Here is a 21,205-nt window from a genome sequence, read left to right as displayed (position 1 = left end):
ACATGGAAGGGCCAAGCCTAAGGTGGGTGCTTACTTCTTGGGAGGCGGTCCTGAGTTCTACAAGAAAGCAGAGTGACAGAGCCATGGTGAGTAAGCCAGTCAGCAAGCAGAGTTGCTCCCTGGATATGACTCCATTTCCGGCCTTGAGTTCCTGTCTGACTTTCCTGGGTGATGCAATGTGACTTGAGAGTTGTAAACTGAAATAACCTCCCCCTGGCCCTCCACCCCCAGTCACCTTTGATTGCAGAGCTTCAGCACAGTGACAGAAACTAACCGGGACAACCGTGGCAGGTATAAAAATTTTGCTTTGTATTATATTTTCTTTAATATTTCTGCTTGCATGGGCCTGACAATTAGTTCTCTCTCTTGTTTTTCTGCTGTCCTCAAAAACAAAGCAAAGCAAAGCGTTGTGGAGTTAGGATTCCAAGTTGAAGGCCCAGCCCCTCCTGGGTATTGAGTCTTGGTTTTCATGTATGTCAGGTAAACATTCTACCACTGAGTTAGACCCCAGCACTTTGCCTGTTTCTTTGTTTTGAGAGAAGTTGCCCAGGCTTGCCTTCCCCTGCTGCCTCAGCCTCCCCTGGAACTGTTGTTTCAAGCCTGAGCCACCAGGCTTTTCTGTCCTTCCTGAGTCCTCCCATATGGTTTCAACCTCCTTACCTCCACTCACCTGTTTTCCCTCTTTCTGAAAAATACCAAACCAAATCAAATAAAACAAAAGACCAAGAAAACAAAATAAAACAAACAAAAAGCTCAAAATAAAAACAAAAAACCCCAACAATGATAACAATGCCCCATAACAGCATCACCACAACAAAAAATGAACACACACACACACATACACACACATACACACACACATGCACACACATGCACACACACATACACACACATACACACATACAGACACATACACACACAGACACACAGACACACACACAGACACACACATGTACACACACACATACACACACATGCACACACATATACACACATACACACACAGACACACACAGACACACACACACACATACACACATACAGACACATACACACACATACACACACAGACACACACAGACACACACACATACACACACACATACACACACATACACACACATACACACACATGCACACACACATACACACACACAGACACACACACATACACACACATACACACACATACACACATAGACACACACACATACACACATAGACACACACACATACACACACAGACACACACATACACACACATACACATACACACACATACACATACACACAGACACACACACAGACACACACATACACCTAGACACACACACACACACACACACACACACACACACACACACACACACACACACACCATAGCTCTCATTTTGTGCTGGCCAACCATCCCATGAAGTCTGCCCTGGGGTGTAATTGACATATGCAGTGATGCTCCATTGTAGAAAATTAAGTTTACTTCTCCCAGTAAACTGGCTACTCATTGCAATTAGCTTCTAAGTTAGGGGTAGGACTTTTTGCCCACCTCTCCTCTGTGCTGGGATTTCCTCTGGCTTGAAGTAGTGTGGGTGTTGTACAAGTTACCATGGTTTCTCTGAGTTCATGTGCTAAGGCAGTTTAAAAATACATTGGTGGAAGTCAGTTACAAAATAAAGGGACAATCTCAGCGATAGGTCTCAGATATGACCTGACCACATAGAACCTTAGCTTCTTAGCTGGTAGAAACTAGGTTTCTGTTGTTCTATACTAATGGATTTACCCAATGACTACCAAAGACCTTAAGCCACAAATAGAGGCTAACAAATGAATCGGGGAAGTCTAAAGCTTGGCCCCAAATAATTTGGCTATAGACCTGTAACATTCCAACCCTCCACATCACTGAAGTTATAGTCAGTTTATTAGCATCGTAGAAGGCTCAGTGTAAGGTGAGGATTCTTGGGGCTTTTACTCACAATAGTTTCCAATAAAACCTTCCATAAGTAAACTCCAGGAAATAGGTCAGGAAGGAAAGATGATTCCCTTCATTCAGAAACTAATACCAACAATTGACCCAGGGACTCTTGTACAGCTAAAACGCTTTTTGTATGGCAAAGAAGAATCTCTTGAGAAGGAAGTGCACAGAGGAAGTGTGAATTCTTGCCAACTGCAGATCCCGTAGATGACTCATGTCTAGGACACACAAAGAAGTCAAAATAACAAAGAAAGTTTCAAATGACCAGTTTTTAAAAAGGGCTGTGGATCAGAGGAGGGAGTTCTCAAAAGAATTAGAAACGGCCGAGAAATATATTTTTAAAAAAGCACTCAGCATCCTTAGCAGTGAGGGAAGTGTCTACGAAAACTGGTTACGTTGTCTTACCCGAGTTGGAATGGCTAAGATCAAAGGAGAAGCTGACAGCACATGCTGGTGAGAGGGTGGGGAAGGGAAACCCTTGTCCTCTGTTGGTGGGTGGGTGCATACTGGAGCAGCCCCTGTGGAAATCAGTGGAGAATTCTCAAAAATCTAAAAGTAGATTTACCTAATGACATAGCTATACCAACTCTTGGCATGTGTCTGGAGGACTGAGCATTCTACTCCACAGATGCATGCTAAGCCGTGTCCGGTGCTGGCTCTTTCCAGGAAATGGAGACAACCTAAATACCCTTCAGCTGATGAATGGAATGTAGTATAGATCTACAGTGAAATGTTTTCCAACGGTACGGATAATGAAATTTGCAGGCCAGTCAATGGTACAGGAAGATACTGAGGGTAATAATCTAAACTTAAAAAGGCAAAGGTCACATCTTCTCTCTCATTTGTAAGTCCTATCTCCAAGCCTTTAGTTGTGAGTGTATAACCTGGAATAAGTTGGAATAACTGCAGAAGTCAGAAGAGGCAGCAAGAGCCATGGTAGAGAGGTAAGGAGTTCTGTAGAGGGGATAATGAAATAAAGGTTCTCAGAAGGGGAAAGGGGAGAAAATCAAGAGGAGAGGAGGTGACTCAAAGGAAGGAGAGATAAATATCAGTAAGAACTCAAAAAGGCCATAGGGAAACATTATTTTATAACCTTACTTTAATATTTTATGTAATATTTATACATATTAATATGTACATTATACATTATACATATGTAATATTATATGTAATATTTAATACATATTAAGTGGAATCCCATCACACAGGGTGACTATGCTCTTCCTCAAAGCCATAGACTATCTAAACAGTCCTGGTGGCTGAGCATGGGAAGTCTCCCTTGTAGGTGGAAGCCTCAGGAGGATTTTCCAAGAGATTCCTGAAACAACCTAAGCTACCGTCATTGCCTTCATTGCCTCCCAGAAGTTGAAGACTTCTGGAGTATTGAACTAGATCTGACCCCAAAACCTCTTGCCTAGTATCCCCCTAACTCTCAGAGTACTGAAGGATCTGTGAAAGCTGCCAAGGGAGAAAACTAATCAATATTCCTACACAGCTAAAAGTTGGTGAACCACAACAATAGTTGGTCCAGTGAGATTTTCCCTCCAAACACACTATGTCTTGGGAAGCAACCAACAGCTGTCTAATTGGATTTATGGCCCAATCACTAGGCAAGAACTCATGTCTGAGTCTGCAAATGTAGCCAACTGGCAATGGCTGGAGAGGGCGTGGACCCTAGAGAAGCACCCTACTATTACCATTTTCTCCAACTAATATAATTTCTAACTGTATTTTAAATATGTATCCTTATATCTACAGATAAGTATAGCACTCACCCTTTCTCAAAGAAACTTCTTTTTCTACACAGACCTATTAATATTCAAAATTCAGATAAAAATGATTGTGGGGTGTCCAACACAACTAACTGTTGTCACATCAGGGGACATCACAGAAGAGAAGTCAGAGACTACAGGAGTGAGAGGACCAGGGCAGTTTCTGCTAGGCAATGAGTTTTAGACATGAGAGGGAAGCTGAATTCATGAAATCTCAACAATATGGTCACTTAAATGGGGCCTGCATAGTGATAACACCAGTTGGCATACCAAGGTGGATCTTCTAGGGCCCCACTCCTTGATAAAGAGATATAGGTGATCAATGGCTTCTGAGAGAAAGAGAATCAGGGAGAAGGCCCCTGATATGTTACTTAATATCTAATGATAGTCCCCAAACACAGGTATATAAGAATGACACTAAAAGAGAGTAGTAGGTTTTAAGCTATAAATAGAAATATTAATATATACATACATGGTGTCTTAGTTACCCTTACCATTGCCGTTACTGTACTTAGTTACTATTGCTGTGATGAAATTCCCTGACCAAAAGCAAGTTGTGGAGGAAAGAGTTTATTTTGCCTACGATTCCACAACACAGCTCATCATCAAAGGAAGTCAGGACAGGAGCTCAGACAGGGCAGGAACCAGGAGGCAGGAGCTGAAGCAGGAGGCGGCCATGGAGGAATGCTGCTTACTGACTTGTTCCTTATGGCTTATTCAAGCCATAGACTTTCTTATAGAACCCGGTCTAGGGATGGATGATACCACTCACGATGGGCTGGGCCCTCCTCTGTCAATCAATGTGTTACAGGTCTGTCTACAGCGTGATGCTATGGAGTCACTTTCTCTGTTGAGGTTCTCTCCTTTCAAATGACTCAAGCCTGCTAACATGAAGCGAGTCAGCACACATATAATGTAACAATTAGTAAATAAAGAAGTGACAAAAAAATCATGAATTTGAGTAGGAGGGGGTGTGGGAGGAGATAGGGGAGGGAGGGAATACAGTGGAAATGATGCAAATATGTTACTGATGTATGATTTAAAAAAAATAAATAAAAAGAGAAAATTTCCATAATCTCTTCTTTGGTACTCTGCATGTACGGCCCTTTTCCTGGGTTGCTTTCAATATTGTTTGTCCATGGAAGCTTTCCGTATGCTCCTTTGACTCCTCCCACCCCAGGTGGTTGTTCTCATAGTGGTAAGGGTCACTCAGCATTTGCTTTGGTGTTTAATTTGTCTCTTGTTAATGGTGTTTTCTTGCTTTTCTGAGTTCTCAACATTGCATTAAATGCTTTGCATCATTTGTAGGCGTGTGGAATCAGGATCAAACTGTATGAGTGGAAACAGACGTGCCTTCCTTGTGGGAGTACGAAAGTCCTTGCTCTCACAAACAATGCTGGGGAAACCAGGTATGTTAAACACGCAGGGTTGTTTCTTCAAAGGAAAAAATGTAGACCCCATTTCCACTGAGAAGGCTGGGAATGGAGCTGGCTAAGAGCCTAGGAAATCCTTGACCTATCTATAAGACCATGTCATAGCTGGCTTTCCCCCAAGCTCCCCAAAAGCCAAGATCAGAGGTGGCTAACAGTCTAGGTGACCTTTGAGCTATCCATATGGCTAAGGGCTCCTCCAAGCTCCTCCAAGTTCCTCCAAGCAGGACTAGAAGTGTCTAATAGTCCAGATGACCTCTGTGCATTCTGTAGGGCTAGGCACATCTTGCTTCCCCAGGTTCTCACAAATAGTACCAGCGGTGGTTAATAGCCTAGGTGAGGTCTGAGCTATCTGTATGGCTGAGACCACACTAGATCCTCCCCTAGGCCCTTGAGATATCACATGTAGTCTATCTCGACAATCCATCTTCATGAAAGAAGTGACATGTTCTTTGAGAAGAGTGTCTACGTAATTATTCCTCTTTGTGCCCACAGGTTTGTGTTACAACAGGAAATGTTCTCCCAAAATTGTACAGTATTTAAGTATGCCTAAACTAAGCTGCCTAGGATCAGACTCTACAGAACGAACACTCAGCTACTGAATCATGTTGCGTCGGATGTCCCACTTACCTCATACAGACTGTGGGATTGTTACTCTGCAGGCCCTGGTTTGCAGACCCTCCATGACTTCTGCTCACCTTACTTTCTCTCTCTCTCTCTCTCTCTCTCTCTCTCTCTCTCTCTCTCTCTCTCTCTCTTTCTCTCTCTCTCTATCTCTCTATCTCTCTATCTCTATCTCTATCTCTATCTCTGTGTGTGTGTGTGTGTGTGTGTGTGTGTGTGTGTGTGTTGTGACTGTACATGTGCATGTGGGCTGTGTGTACTCCATCCCTATTCAGATACACCATCCCTTGGGTATCTGAAACGCATGTTGATTTATACCTTGATTTATATTTTCTAGTGTTGTCCAACGTTCTGCATGTTCTAGCGTACTTGCGTGAGGGCTGGTTTCTGATCCGAAGGGTTTCCTTAATACACTCTTCCACCTCCAACTTCAGGCTGTCCTATGCTTTTGCTTTTCACAGTATCTGCTGACTCAGTGATGGTATCGGGTTTTAGCTGTCTGGTCCAGTTTCAACCTTAGTGGGTCCTTGGAGACAGAATCCTCTCAGAGGTCATACCCTTCCCTAACATTAAAATATCTCTAATGACCTTGACCTAGGACAGCTTCCTATTTCACACTGAGAGGGGAAAAAAATTGCTGTGCTGTTCCCTATGGGGAGGTTAAAGGACTTCTTTAAGAGGGAAGGATCCTCATGGGGTTCATGCCTACACCCTGGAGGCAGGTTTTCTCTAGTTTCTTTCATGAACTTCCACCCAATAAAGGTCTATGGAGAAGAATTTCTGAGGGTGTCAACTCAACCTGGGGTCTGTGGTTCTAAGACATAGTGGTTCCACCCTTTATTCCCATTTTCTGGCATAAAGCTAGACCCATGTATGCTGGCTAGTTTTATGTCAACTCAGTACAAGCTAGAGTAACCTCAATTGAGAAAATATCTCTGTAAGATTTGTCTGTAGGGCATTTTCTTAATTATGAGGGGGGGAGGACCCAGCCTATTGTAGGTGGTGCCATGGGCTGGTGGTCCTGAGTTCTCTAAGAAAGCTGTCTGAGCAAGCCATGGTGAACGAGCCCGTAAGCAGCACCCCTCCATGGCCTCTGCATCAGCCCCTGCCTCCAAGCTCCTGCCCTGTGTGAGATCCTGTCCTGACTCCCTTCAGTGATGGACTGTAGGCGTATAAGCCAAATAAACCCCTTTCTCTCTAATTTGCTTTTTAGTGATGGCCTTTCACTACAGCAACAGAAACCCCAAGACACTATGTTTTGTATGCTAATGAGTTGACTCACAGACAGAGAGGAGATTAGAGGGTAGGATTTAGGGCCTCATGGCCTAGCCTCCTGGGGGGATAGGGAAGTAGGACTAAAGGTTGAGTTAATCACATATGGGCAGTGAACTCATGACTAACAATGAAGCTTCCAATACCCTGAAAGCCTGTGTTTGAAGAGCTTTGAGATAGCTGAATCTTGAAATTCTATGATTTTTGGGATGTCTGGTTGTTCTGGGATGCATATCAACCCCTTCCGGCTCAAACAAAACAAAACAAAAACAAAGACAAAAACAAAAACAAAAACAAAACAACCAAAAACAAACAAAACAAAACAAAAACAACCAACCTATTTTCAAGTTCCTTTCTGTGTCTAGTTTCAAGTTCCATTATCTGCATGACCAGGAACTTGTAAAAGAGGTTGTAGTACAACCCTTCGCCTAGCAGGATCAGCCCCACAGTTTACCTTTACATTTAGGTTTACATGTAAAATGTTCCACCTGCCCTCCAAAGTGTCTGCCCTCCTTTTGACGTCTGGTTAATCACCGAGCCTGCATCTTCAGCTCTTCAGTGCAGGAAGTTACAGTTTGGATGATAACACTGCTTTCCTTGCTGTTCGGATAGAGGGAGGCTCCATGGAGACTATATGTCCCAGGGAATCCTGAAGTCTCTCCTCTGATTTCATTTTGGAATTATACTTTAGGAATTTAGTGCAGTGGTCCATGCTTGCTTTGAGATACAGAAGGGTTCAGAACAGTTGTACAGGAAATAGCCTCAAGGGCAATGTTCAGGAAGGGATTGAGGAGCTATGGAAAGATCAGCAAACTGGTGCACAAGTTTATCTTCCTCTTCTTATACAGGAGGTTAGCTCTGGCAGTGTCCTCAAAATAATCCATAAAGAACCATAAGTGGGTCTTCTCAAGACCCTGAAACATGTTATAAGAGCAACAGTGGAGTTTAACTCCTTCAGAACAGACCGTCTCAGGGTATCCCAAAACTAGAATATGAAGAACAGTATGTGGTAGTTGTCTTAAGCTGAATCAGGGACCTCCTCCCTAGGGCACCATGGCCTGAACACTGTTACCCTTACTCTAGTGAAGTCTAAGTCCCCATCCATGTTCTTCCATTTTTTATAATTACACATAACTCTTTGAATCCTGGTAAAATCTAATTCTAAGAAGAGAACGCCTCCTTCGTGGAAGCGTCCACCCCGAAGGAGGCAAGAGGGAGAGGAAGTGAGTAGAAGAGAAATATAAGGCCCATGTTTGCTGGGATTGGGCCATTGCTACTCAGCACAGCTGATTTCTCTTGTTTCTTTGCTTGCTGTGGTTAAACTCTTGACTCCTTGATCTACACTTGTGTCCTGCCTGAATTATTATTATTATTATTATTATTATTATTATTATTATTATTATTATATTTATTTTTAGGAACACAAGAATAGAGATTGCTGCGGGGGTCAAGACTAGAGGAAACAGAGCTTCCCAGAACACTTAACATGTACATTGTTATGCTGTAATGACCCCAGCTTCCCATGTTCCAGTGTTGAGCATGGCTCAGATACATCCAAAGTCCCCATTAGTACCTCTGAGCATGCTGGGATTTAGCACATATACAGGCCAAGCAATTCCCACAGGGTTACCTCTCTCTGGGCAGGAAGGGCTAATCTGTAGTTCAAAACACAGACATCGATTTGGTTCCCCTCGAAGATTTTTATTTTATTTATTTTACAAACTGAAACCACAGTTACAAACATTTCTCTTCACTGGCTTCTGCCCACTTCCAACACAGTTCTTCAGCCTGTGTGATAAGAAAGCTCTCTGGGCTACAGACACCTTCTGGGGAACAGCATTGACCAGGTTGCTAATGGCTTCCAGGGTTGTGCTGCCTTCGACTTCATTTCTGAGTGTCTTCCTCGGTTGCTTCCTCCACCTCCATACCCCGGAGGCCAGTCCAGAAAGCTACTTCTTTGTATTTGAGCTTCTGAGCTTGCTGGATGGTGGTCCCAATCTGAAGGTAACTCTCTTTCTCATCATACTCTGGCCAGTGTGGCAGTCCCTCCCCATTTGGGTTCCTGAGAATGGAATCAGATAGAGCTTTTTAAGGCTGCTCTGTGGTCCTCAGGTTTCTTTGAGGGTTTTAGGAATTCCTTGCCGTATACATTGCCAAGAGGCTGCACAGCCCCTGAAACACACACTTTCTGCAGGGCAGCCTGCCCAGTTTTAGAGAGTTTTCATTGTTAGAACACTACAGCCATTGCTTTGGTCACTTAGACTTTAGAAACTGTCCCTTCCTATCAGGAGTGTCCCCAGCACCCCACATTGCCCACCAAACCTGCTCTGTCTTTTTCACCAGGCTCACCCATTCCGAGCAAAATTGCCCCAAAACTTCATCATCATGGTGCTGAGATTGATCTCCTCCTCGGAGGCGCCCTCTGTGGGGAAGAAGACAAGAGTCTACTGTTCATGGTGTGGTTCATGGGTGGTAGCATCAGACAAGGCAGTCTTTACCACATACCATCTACCTGCTGAGTGGGAATCGGCATTTGTAAAAGAGTTAGGCTGAGTGTTCCCTTTAAGCTTGAACTGTCTAGAACTCACAAATGGGCACATAGTTTGCCCATGTCTTTGTTTCTCACGGTCATCTGCTCCTTCCTCTTTAGCTAATGCCACAATGCCAAACCCCAGAGTTTTCTCTGCCTCATGAATGCTGATTTTGGATCTTCTCTCATTCTTTCATTTTCATAGATTCTGAAATATACCAGAACTCTTAGTGCTCTAAGGGTTCACCTAAGTGGGAGGCACTCAGAGATACCGGTAATATATATAAATAAACATATTATATATAATATAATAATATATATAAAAAATATAAATAACCATGATATGGGTCACAGGTTACCTACACATGTGGAGAGTCATGATGCTGAAGATATTTGTGAGAAGCCTTTTAAAAATTATGTTATTATATATTAAATATATATTTAATATGTGTTAAATGTGTAACATATTTGATACATAACAAATGCACAATATATGATTATACTTAATATATTATATAGACATATAATATATTAAAATATAATTATATATTATATAAAATTTTGATATATAGACAGAGATATGGGAATATTAGACCCCACTCAAGCTTAACACCAAAGCTAATTGTGTCTTCTCTCACATTCTGTATGCTGCTGGAATTAGAAATTCAAACAGTGGTATTCTTGCATGAGGCAGAGCCCTGTAGGTAACCTGTCGCTTGTCTTAGTGACATCATGAGTCAGAATCACTACTCTGGTTAGGGTACAGCTTCCTTTATGCCTGTTAGAGGAGGGAAAGCAACAGAGATTGCTTAATAGAACTCTGTCTTTGTTGTAGTTTGGATGTGAAATGTCCCCAGTATGCTTGTCCCCAGTATGAGATACTAGGTATCTAACCAGTGGTCCTGTTTGGAAGGCTGTGGAACTTTTAGGAGGCTAGAGACGTGTAGGGAGCAGGTGACTGTGGGTGAGTCTTGAGTCTTATACCCTAGAACCACTTCCTAGTCGCTCTCTGATTCCTAACTGCTAGTGCAGTGTTACCAGACAACCTAATGGCCCTGCCACCATGATTCCCTCACTGTAGAAGATGGTGGCCCTGGGAAACTGTGAATGCATACCAACCCTTTCTTCTTAAGTTGCCTTGGGCAGATATTTTGACACAGAAATGTATAAAATAACTAACATGGTACTGTTAGGAAACTAGGATTAGGAGGAGAGATATTTACTTACGGCCACTAAACAAGGACCAGACCCCAAGGCTCTTAACTTGAAGTTCAAGCAAACAGTAAGCCACTACCTTTTAAAAATGGTGTCCCCCAAACGGAGTAAACTTCATCTCCATGGTCTGCGATCACCGTCTTGGGTCTCATGTCCGACACGAAGCTTGGGTGATATTTAAACTCGTACACGTAGGTGGTGGCTCTGGCATCTGAAAAGACATGGATTCAAGTATGTACATTAGCAGATACACATGGGGTGGGGAGGCCCTGAACATTCACAGCTGGGGGGGGGACAGAGAGACCTAGGGACTTGCTTGGTGCTTGGAGCTGCTGTTGGTGGATCTGGGATTTAAACAAGTTTTGTTGTTGTTGCTGTTGTTTTGTTTTACTGATTACCCAAGCTCCCTGCCTGAGCATTAACTGTAAGTCTAGGAAGAGCATAAGCAGTCTGCCTTTTAGGCTTCGTGAGACCATGAAACTTGAGGTACTTATTGGAGTCTTGCTTGAATGAGTGTTAAAACCATCAGGCATGAAGGGAGGGTGAGTTTGCCTCTCTTCTCCTGTCCTTTGTCTTCCTGTCTCCCGTGCGTCATTGCTCCCTCCCATTGGATCATGGCATCAACTAATACTTTGCTTATGTTCTAAGCCTTGCATCCCAGGGAGACCGCAGTACCAGTGGTCAGAGGGCAGCATAGATGCCAGCAGAGAGTGCCTCTGAATAGAAGGCTACAGCCTTGCATCAGAGTGGTGAAAATGTTGACATTTCTCCCCCCTGCTTGCATACTGTAAGAATCTTGAAAAACATAGAAAAAGGAAAAATATTCCCCATGATCCCACCACCAAGACAGTCTCTTGATGTTTTAGCATATATCCTTTTCTATATAAACTGAGATAAGAGTATTATCCAAGACATCTTGGAACGCACTGTAATCATTTTTATGTTATTAAATATTCATCAATAATATGATATGACAATTATGACACCTCAGCATGAGGACATGGAGTTGGCTTTAGTAAATTGCCTTCTTAGCCACTACCACTGTCCTATGGTTTAGTCAGAATTGGTGTTTTGAACAAGTATCCATCTGCGGCCCTGTGATCCACTTATTAAGTAGCCATTGTAAGCTGATGAACAATTTCCTGTCAAAAGAGTAACCTATGAGAGGGAAAAGACTAAAGCAGGAACCACAAGCCCCAGCCTAGAGAAGAGAACATTTCCTTTAGTCAGTGCATCTAGTTTGAAACCTCTTGCTTCAGACCACTGAGATGAGATCAGTACAATTTGTACAATTATAAAAACCAGTCATCAGTAGAAAGTGGGGCATAGACACTTGGGTAACAGTAGTCAGGAAGAAAGGGTCCTGGGAGGCTCTACAAGTGGCAGAGCCTGGAAGAACACGTAACATGTTTAGGTGTGTCCAGGCTTTCATCACAGCCTACCTTATCGACACAGCCTTGGGGTAACATTGGAAAGTCCCAGAGAAGACCCTCTTCAGCCCTCAAAGCATTCACACTTTTATGTACTGAGCTGGACAAAGGCCAGGTGTGGATAACAGTGGTCTCCTGGTCCCCTTTCTCTGAGACTTGGGTCCTGTGTAGTTTTTAATCCTGTGTGACTTGTTCTACTTTTCCTCCAGCCCTAGTACTTTAAACAAGCTGCCTTATAGCACCCTCTGACCCCGAGCAGGTTCTCAGAAAGTTCCTTCAGCCATCATTTTGAGTGGGTAGTGGGTTAAGGACTACTAGAAAACCATAAAGAATTATGTCTGGGTGTGAGCAGGTTCTTTAGGGGAGACTGGAATATGACTGGTACACTAAAGGGGGAAAGTCTACTCTCAGTATGGATAGGTGTCATCTGACCTGCTGGCCATCACAGAGAAGAGAACGTGATGTCCTCTCTCCTGCAGCTTCTTTTTCTGACCTTGAATTCCTGCCCAGGACTCCAGGATGTTCACATCTGGACTTTCAGATTTCTACCAAGGTTCCCCAAGGATCTCTAGCTGCTGGGATTAGACTCAAAAGCACCATTAGCTTCTCAGGCACTGAGACCTCCAATCCCGTAGTCATTTTACCAGAACCCCAGGGTCTCCAAATTGTTTCCGACCCCAGAATTCTTGGCCTTAATAATCCCATAAATTAATTCCCTCTTATCTATCTGACTGTCTGCCTGACGATCAGTTATTTATCTCCTAGTGCTTAAGACCTGGGCAGACCCTGCCAAACTTGCCAAGTATTTGTATTTTATCGCTATATACACCAGCGTGAGTTCAAATCAGGAGACTCTAGCAGATGCCACTGTTCCTCACACATACTCCTTGTTTACATACAGGTCAGCCCCAGTACCTGGAGCTCTTTGGCTGAGGCTTGGCTCACTGCTACAAGTTGCCTTGTCCATGTGTACAACAGGTTAGTGAATCAAGGAATGAACTCACTGAAACAGTGTTCAACTAATGGCAAGTGTGTGCTGATGGGTATGCCTACTTCCTTTGTGACTCAAATGGGATAACCCTGAGGTTTGTCTTCTCATAACTCTAAGAACTCCCTGGCAACTCCCTCCATCTACAGTAGGTGAATTTTTGATAGTGAATCACTGACTGGTCTCTTTCCAATATTATATCCTCATATCCCTATGAGTGTTTAATGCAATTAACTCCCAAATTGACTACTTATATTTGTGCCTAGGCATAGAGATTCATATAAAACAGAAATAATGTAGAATATATGCCATGCCACCTCTGGACCATAGAAAACGAGCCTTCGAGTCCTGATCCTCATCAGTTCCCACATTTGACTGTACTGGGAGTGAGAGTCCCTCTGTTGTCTAGCTCCCAGAACTCACCTCTGTGATACCGAGCCGCAATCACAGATGGCACAGCAAATAAGACATCTCCCATCATGTCTAAAAAGAGGTCTTTCTTTTTGTCAGGGCAGTCTGATCCTCCCAAATACTTCTCAGTGGCCACTGGAGTCAGTTCCTTAGAGATGTTCTGAAATCAGTCAAGAATGAGCAATGCATGTTTTTCAGCCCACTGAGAAGACTCTGATTAACTATGACCATCGTCAGTGCCATGCTAATACTTACTGTAGGGTGAGAACTCCAGGTTCTAGTTCCCTCATATGATACCATTTAATGTGTGACTCAGGGTGAGGCCTAAGCCCTTCCTTGAATCTTGACCTCCCAGATCCCACTGATACTTACAGTAAGTGGGTAGGACTTCCACAGGAGGGATGTGGCTGTCTTCTGGTCCAGTTTGCTTTCAGAGAGTGGATAGCCCATCATCTGTTAAAGAAGAGTTAATCATTTGTCTATTGTTGGGAATTAATGGTAATACCCAAACCAGCTAACCAGTCAACCAGACTGAAGTGGAATAGAGGTGTTTGTAGGCCTTGATGTGCATGAGTTCTGGTGAATTAGGCAATAGTAGTTAACTTGATAGATTTATCCAAAAACTGAAAGAATACAAGAGATTTAAACCATGTTTAGCAGAAGCTGACTCTGTGTCTGAGTGTATATTTGTGTGTAGTGTGTAGATGTATATGTAAGTGTACATGTATTTGTAAGTACGTGTGAGCATATGTTTGTCTATAAAGCTGGAATACACACAAGATCCTCCAGAAAGTGAGAGAAAATCAAAAGCAGGTATTTAGAAGCCAAGAATGAGTAGATAGAGATCACAAGACATCCCACTATTAAATCACGCGTCAGAAGAATCCACCAGCAACCATCATGCTGTGTCATTTGATAATCTCTGAAATATTTCTATATTGAGAGCTGTAGAATGCCTATTATGTGGTGATGTGTGCAAACCTCTGCAGTCAGAGGTAATCCAACATCAGCATAGTTGTAGAAGTATGACTCATCCCCTGCCATGCTTACTTGGAAAGCTCAATGTTGCCAGGAGAAAGGCTGAGGTTGAGCAGACTGGCCCTGACCTCTGTTAAAGCAGCTACTATAGAATGTTTGCAGTTACCAATCTTTAAGATGCCCCTTGAGCTATTAATGTCTCAATCAGAACAATTTCCTCAAGGACCAGAGGGCAATTTTCTCTAATTTTTGAAGCTTCTTTGAAGTGAAGCAAATAAACAAACAAACAAAAACAAAAACAAAAACAAAACAATGAAAAAAAGCAAACATTTGGGGATATTGTTCTGGTTTTCTCTTCTAGTCTATGGAAGGAAAAGTCCCTAATTTGGATAAAGGCTCAACTTTAACTTACAGATCTGAATCCTTCCACAAAGGGAAGGATATTTCTTCCGCAGATGAATGTGGACCAACAATTCTGTGTCTGGCCACACACACTCACCCATCCTAGCATGCTGGCTCTTAGATAACATCACAGCATTGAAATCTCTCTCAATATTGGTGGCAGGGATCTGAGTTAATTTTGTAGTCTTCTCCAATGCAGTCTTGCTACTAAATGAACAGCAACATTCTACTTGAACATGTATTTTTCATTGTTTAGTTTTAGTACAAGAAACCCCCATTTTCCTGTTGGATGCCAATTTTCATTTAAGTGCAACCAATCTTCTCTAGTATTTGTAATGAAACAACTTAGAGTGTTTGTGGAGATCAATGGGGAATATGAGTCCAATTCCAAGTTGGAAGCCGCTGTGTCTCCACCTGACTCCTGAACTTCCAGCTCCCTCTCCTTTCTGGGTATCCTTAGTTATTCCATCCGGAATTTTTCCATCTCTTCCTGGCTTTTGGGCTAACAAGAACAGTTGGGAGTTATCATCAGTACAGACATCTTACTTGGAGCTTGTCAAGATTTTCTAGAGAAAAGCAAAGAATGCGGAGAGAGGAGCTCCTAGGACTGCACATCCCAGGGCACAACTGGACCATCTTGGAGTCTGTTTCCATGGAGATGTCTACTTGTGGGAACAATGGGAACAGGTCTGGTGGATTCAAACGGAAGAAAGAAGTCCTGCAGATAAAGATGGGTTCTGGGGTTAGGGTTATGAGATCACTATTTTCTCACCGTTGGAATAAACCAGCCAAACTCTTGCTTGTTGATGCCCACGATGTAGGGGACAGTGTTGAAGTTCTTCTCAGATAGAATCTCTTCAGGCGCCTTTGGCAGGAGTACCCCATCAATCACAGTTGTCAGGAAAGGGTAGCTCTGGGGAACAAAGCAGCCTGTGGTTATTTATTCCATAGAACCCGTGTCTCCTTTGTTGTCTTTTTTGGTGATGAAACCCACACTTTCAAACTAACATGAGTCTGAACAACGACCACAGAGGTTTAAGGCCATTAAAGTGACTAAGTTTCTGCAAGAGGATAGAACTATGACATGTGGGTATCACCAGTAAGAAGGTGAGAGGGTGGTACATTCTGTAATATTTGTGTGTGTGTGTGTGTGTGTGTGTGTGTGTGTGTGTGTGTGTGTGTGTATATATATATATATATCTTAATCAAAGTTCCATAGAGATAGAATCCAAGTTGAAACATGAAATTAATGCATTTTAAAAAAGATTTACTTTAACTTTAATTATGTGCATATGACTGTGGGGGCATGTGCCCACAAAGGCCAGAAGACTCATTCCTGCCCTGGAGATGGAGTTATTGGTGGTTGTGAACCAACATTGGCCCTAAGAACCAAACTCAGGCCCCTTGCAACAGTTGCAAGTGCTCTTAATCTCTAAGCCACTTTTTTTTAAGCTCCCTCACTTGATGGTTGATAACATCTAATACATAACATTTTGACTATAACTTCCATAGAAGCCCATTTGGGGAATTTTCTGCTGACCATGGAGCACTGTGCCATTTAAAAGAAGTGGATCGCTTTGCACTGGGTGCTGGAAGAAAGGCTTAACGTTTTCCTGAAGCCAAGAAACATGAACATAGATTTCTCTGGCTTCCTTTTCACAGCTATATTGTCTACCGCACATTTTAAATATCTTTTTCATGTTATGAACTCATAGATTTAGCTTCTTTTTCCTCTTTCTGTAGCCTCATCAGACGTTAAATGTGTCATGTTAATACCTCACATGTAGACAAGGCTCTCCTTACGGACCTAATAATGTACTGTTGACATTGTCACCAAACCCATACCCCATAATTCTGTAACTGAAACCTGAACTAACCTCATCTGACACCTTTTTCATAAAGTATATCACAACATCTGTGTGTTTAGCTGCAGTAGCCTCTTCCCTATGCCCTGGAGCCCTTTAAAAGAAGAAATCAGTAGAACCATCAAAGTATGGGAACTAATACAGTAAGGCAAAGGAGAAGGCACACTCCCTTGGGAGGTACATGGAGCACTCCTTTGATTCAAGATGGAAATTTGGGTCTCATGTGACTCAGACATTCAAGGCTCTGCCTGGGATCAGACACATGTGCTTTGAGTTTGTCTGAGGACTTAGAAACTCATTTTTACAAATAGCTCAACTCACAGGCATATAATCTGTCCTTTATATAGACCAACTTAATCCATCTGTCTCTATATAAATATGAGCTCTCCCTGATGACCAGAGCCCCTCACCCCCAAGATAATTGCTGAGAGCCACAGAAACTGGAATTGACTATACCACATTGATAGACATCTTGATTTTATATTTTACCTTTGATTAAAAAAATATTTACAAGATTAAGTGAAGCCTGGTGGAACCAGCTAGGAAGCTGTTTGTGGGTTTGGTTAAACATGAGATCTAGAACTCTGGTCTGTTTAGAACTTGTGTTTTGGAGTCAGGCTACTTGGGTCTGAAACTTGGCTCTACTCTTTCCTAATTGTTCCCTGGGAACAGTAAAGTACTTGTGTATGCTACAGTTTTCTCATCTGTGGACCCATTTAAAGTACACAATTGAACATGGGCAGTGTTCTGCACAATACTTATACTGGGAAAGGCTCAATAATATAGATATTATTTTCATTGGCAGAGTTGTTTTATCAACTGGGTCACTGTGACACTATTTTTGTGCCATCTTGCTAATTACATGTTCCATGTACATTTCTTTCTTTGAAGAACAGAGGGTTGGAAGCTCACTAAACTGAAGATTATGGCTTCAAGGACATAGGTCCTTGAATGAATGATGAATCAGCGACTGGCTAGCTCTTGCTGGATGAAGTTCAATGAAACAAAGCAGACCTACCCAAAAGGTCCAGAATGCTAATCTATGCTAACTAACACTAGTGAGCAGGTTCTGGGTGCCACTATTGCTGCCTTAGTAAACATGTAGAGTACAGAGAGGGTTGATGAGAGAGGCTGCACTGGAATAAAAAAAAATCTGTACAGAGCAAGCATGTTTGACCTTGACAGTGGTCTTTAGGAATGAAGGATGTTGCCCAGTAAAGAAGGGTTGGGATTTCCCAACAGTGGGCAAGGCATGTAGAAACAGATAAAGGTACTACTTTGCAGGGTGATCCCCAGGAATGCCAAGAAGCTTGGGGTATGCCCAGATGAGAACATTAGAGAGAGGATACGGAGCAGATCACATTTTCTGCATAATATCTGGCATGCAACAAGCACTCAGATATGTTTTGAGTGTGGTTGTTTTTAGTGGAGGCAGGGAGATTTGTGCTAGAAACAAAGTCTGGTTTTGAGAAAGGAGGTAGCACACTTCGACTTGTGTGGTGAATCTGATGATCCCATGACTTGGGGTAGGAAAAGAAGTAGATATAGAAAATAGAAAAAAGTCAAGAAGACAGGCAGTGAGGGTCCCTTAGAGGGGCCATCAGCAACAGTAGGGACTACTAGTGACAGCCATGGGCCTCAAGGATGCCGGTGGCTGTACTATGACATCCAGGTTCATTGCTCCTGGACAGATGGGAGGGAATTCTTTCCTCTTCTCATTATCTCAGTCTGTATCTTCCTCCAGCAGATCCTGTCAATTATCCCTACAAATAGGTCCAGCCACAAACTGCTTTTTTTTGCCACCCTTCTGCTGAGGCCTTAGTATAATTTGCCAGAATCTCTTTCCCAGAATGTAGCACTCCCCACCCTCATCCCTGTTGATCTCTATTCCTGCCTAGTCCCTTACTTACTTTCTCTTTTTATTTCATAATCAGTGGATCCTGGTAAAAACTAAGTTCATACCACCCTACTTTATTTTTCCTGATGCACACATTCCTCCCCTTGGAATGGGAAGTCTCCGAAGGTCCACAGTCCTATGTCTCACTGCTCCAGTTGCAAAGTTGGCTCTGGCCTCACTGTAAAACCTTGAATGATTGAAAGAACCTCAAACCATCCCCACAAGAGGATCCATGAATTGCTAGGGCACCCAGGGAGAGAGCATAGAACAGGATATTTGACATTTGCACAGCACAGGTCAAGGGGCATTGCTGGAAGGTGGGAAGGCAGGAATGGAGCTGGAGATCTTAGTTGGAGTTTCCGCTGAGTGTATCAGTCCTGAGCTTCTCAAAGAAGGCTCCTAAGATCCTTACCTAAGCACCTTCACCCCTCCCACTGAAGGTTCTAGTCTAGTCTCCTCCTACAGGGTCATACTGTGAGCAGGAGATGTAAATGAGAAGGAAATACCTGAGCCCAGGAGGCTGAGGTACTCATTAGTCACCCTGTACTGTGACACACAGCTCTGCCTGTGGTTTTCCTGGCTTTGTTATTCTGGCCAGGGACTCTGGGCCTCTGAAACACGCACGCAGAGAGTAACTTGTAATTTATAAGAATAATTCTTTGCTCCATAGTTAATTGAAGCTTAAAGGTGTTAAGACTCAGTGCATACAAGGGAAAAGCAAAGGTGCTTACCTCTCTGGGGTCTCCATGCAAATCAAGAGCAAAGAATTTCTGTGAAGACAAAGGCAGAAGGTATGGTGAACAAGAGTCGGTACAAAGGCTGACCTTTAGCTAAACCCCTGAGTTGTCTGGTTCTCAGTTCTCGTTCCTGCTTGACTGGGCCCAGTGTGGGAAGACCTGAGCTCAACTGGGCATGAAGAGATGACTGTGGAGTAAAAGATGGATACGCACAAGCAAGGAGACAGACCCTGGACCAGAGTGAGGAGTCCCTGTCTCTGGAGATGACACAGTTAGTGTGCCCACCTTCCCTTATATGCTTTTTTATTTCTGTATTACAAGAAAAATCACTGAAGTGATTGTCTCCAAGTTTTAGAAGCCGACCATGTTTTGTTCCAACAGCTTGATCATTTTATGGGAACCTGATATCCTGGCGCCAACAGGCAGTGCCCAGCACTAATGGGATATTACAGCGTCCAGAGTTGTCCTCAGCGGCTAGCACGGAGAAAGGATGAAGGCAAGAGCAAGAAGTAGGGTATTCAAAGTTTTAAGTTTCTCTGACCTCTCACTCCCATCTTCCCAATGAAGGGAGTAGGCAAAATGGCCCTAGATGTTGTGTTTTCTGGGTGTTTGCTGACAGGCTTCCCTGTGGTAATAGAACATCGTGGTTCTCCATCCTCTTTCATTCAAACATTTCTGCTGGGTGTAATGAATGCACAGTCTAACTTCTTACCTCATCTGGGTAGACATCTGAATGGATGGCTGATCATATAGTATGATGGTCATATTGGTGAATTGGATGACTTAATGCATAATAATGAGCAGGTAACAATAATATACCCTTATTTGGTTGGAATGGATGGTGGGGTGTAAATAAACAGTAGCTGGATGATACATAGGTATTAAAATGGTTAATTAGGGTAAATGAAGCAATATAGATGGACTGGTATTACATTTGCGGAAGTACATCATGCTTAAATAAGTATATGAGTGGTTGGATAAAGGTATGATGGATGGATAGATGAAGGAATGGATGAATGTGTGGTTATCCTAAAATCAGACTACTACTACTTATAATGATAGTTTCTTGCTTTTCATTGTTAATTACATATCTGTACTCTTGATTCTTCCTGATTCAAAACTCATAGAGAGAGTAAGGGAAAGATTGAAACTAGAAAAAATACTTACAAAGCTCTATTTCATAAAGTCAATTAATCAACTGTTAGACAAATTATAACACTTCTGAAAACCTTCATGCTTAGTATTTCCAGCCCTAAATTTTAGGATGGTTGTCACTTCTGTGAATAGAGAATGCTTAACTTGTTACAATACATTCCCCTATTACAATAGCAAAACCATAGTTTTGGTAACTCTTGGATATTGTTATGCATTTTTCAACATAATATTTTTGAATGCTTTGGTCATTTGAATCATTTCACAGTAAAAACATCTAACTTGTATCAGAGGGCCGACACTGTCCCTGAAAGGACCCCGCGTAGTTGTTCAGAACATGAGGAGCACTGCACCTAGGGCAGAAGTCTGGGGAGCACTGGCTTTGCCACACCTACCATCTTCAGGGTTGTAGCCAAGAGTTCCTCCTCTGTCTTCTCACGTAGACAGCGAACTATATCGGCTGATGTAGTGGCCGCACACCCTGTGGCAATGGCAACTTGCTGCAGGGATCACAGGGGACAGCAGAGATCAGT

General features: G+C 42.7%; 1 protein-coding gene and 1 long non-coding RNA gene across 4 annotated transcripts in view; one reads left to right on the top strand and one right to left on the bottom strand.

The window, feature by feature from the left end:
• Positions 1-229: 229 nt before the first annotated feature.
• The window catches only part of LOC134483613 (uncharacterized), a 22,752-nt gene continuing 1,776 nt past the window's right edge, over positions 230-21,205 (top strand). The window contains exons 1-3 of one of the 3 annotated variants that reach the window (XR_015643546.1): positions 230-291; positions 5,050-5,150; positions 13,144-13,220. This is a non-coding gene — a long non-coding RNA (uncharacterized LOC134483613). Of the gene's footprint in view, positions 292-2,194; positions 2,423-5,049; positions 5,151-13,143; positions 13,221-21,205 lie in introns of those variants that run through there. The other 2 variants (XR_015643544.1, XR_015643545.1) reach the window with 2 other exon arrangements.
• The window catches only part of Ces1a (carboxylesterase 1A), a 26,660-nt gene continuing 14,202 nt past the window's right edge, over positions 8,748-21,205 (bottom strand). The window contains 8 exon segments of the mRNA NM_001190375.1: positions 8,748-9,129; positions 9,417-9,489; positions 10,892-11,023; positions 13,654-13,801; positions 14,014-14,094; positions 15,794-15,934; positions 19,515-19,553; positions 21,068-21,172. Of these exon segments, the coding sequence (NP_001177304.1) occupies positions 8,952-9,129; positions 9,417-9,489; positions 10,892-11,023; positions 13,654-13,801; positions 14,014-14,094; positions 15,794-15,934; positions 19,515-19,553; positions 21,068-21,172 (897 nt within the window). The 3' untranslated portion in view covers positions 8,748-8,951.

This window comes from Rattus norvegicus, chromosome 19 (assembly GCF_021556685.1).
Source record: "Rattus norvegicus strain SHRSP/BbbUtx chromosome 19, alternate assembly SHRSP_T2T, whole genome shotgun sequence".
Taxonomy (NCBI): domain Eukaryota; kingdom Metazoa; phylum Chordata; class Mammalia; order Rodentia; family Muridae; genus Rattus; species Rattus norvegicus.
This window is presented reverse-complemented; position numbering and strand designations above follow the sequence as displayed.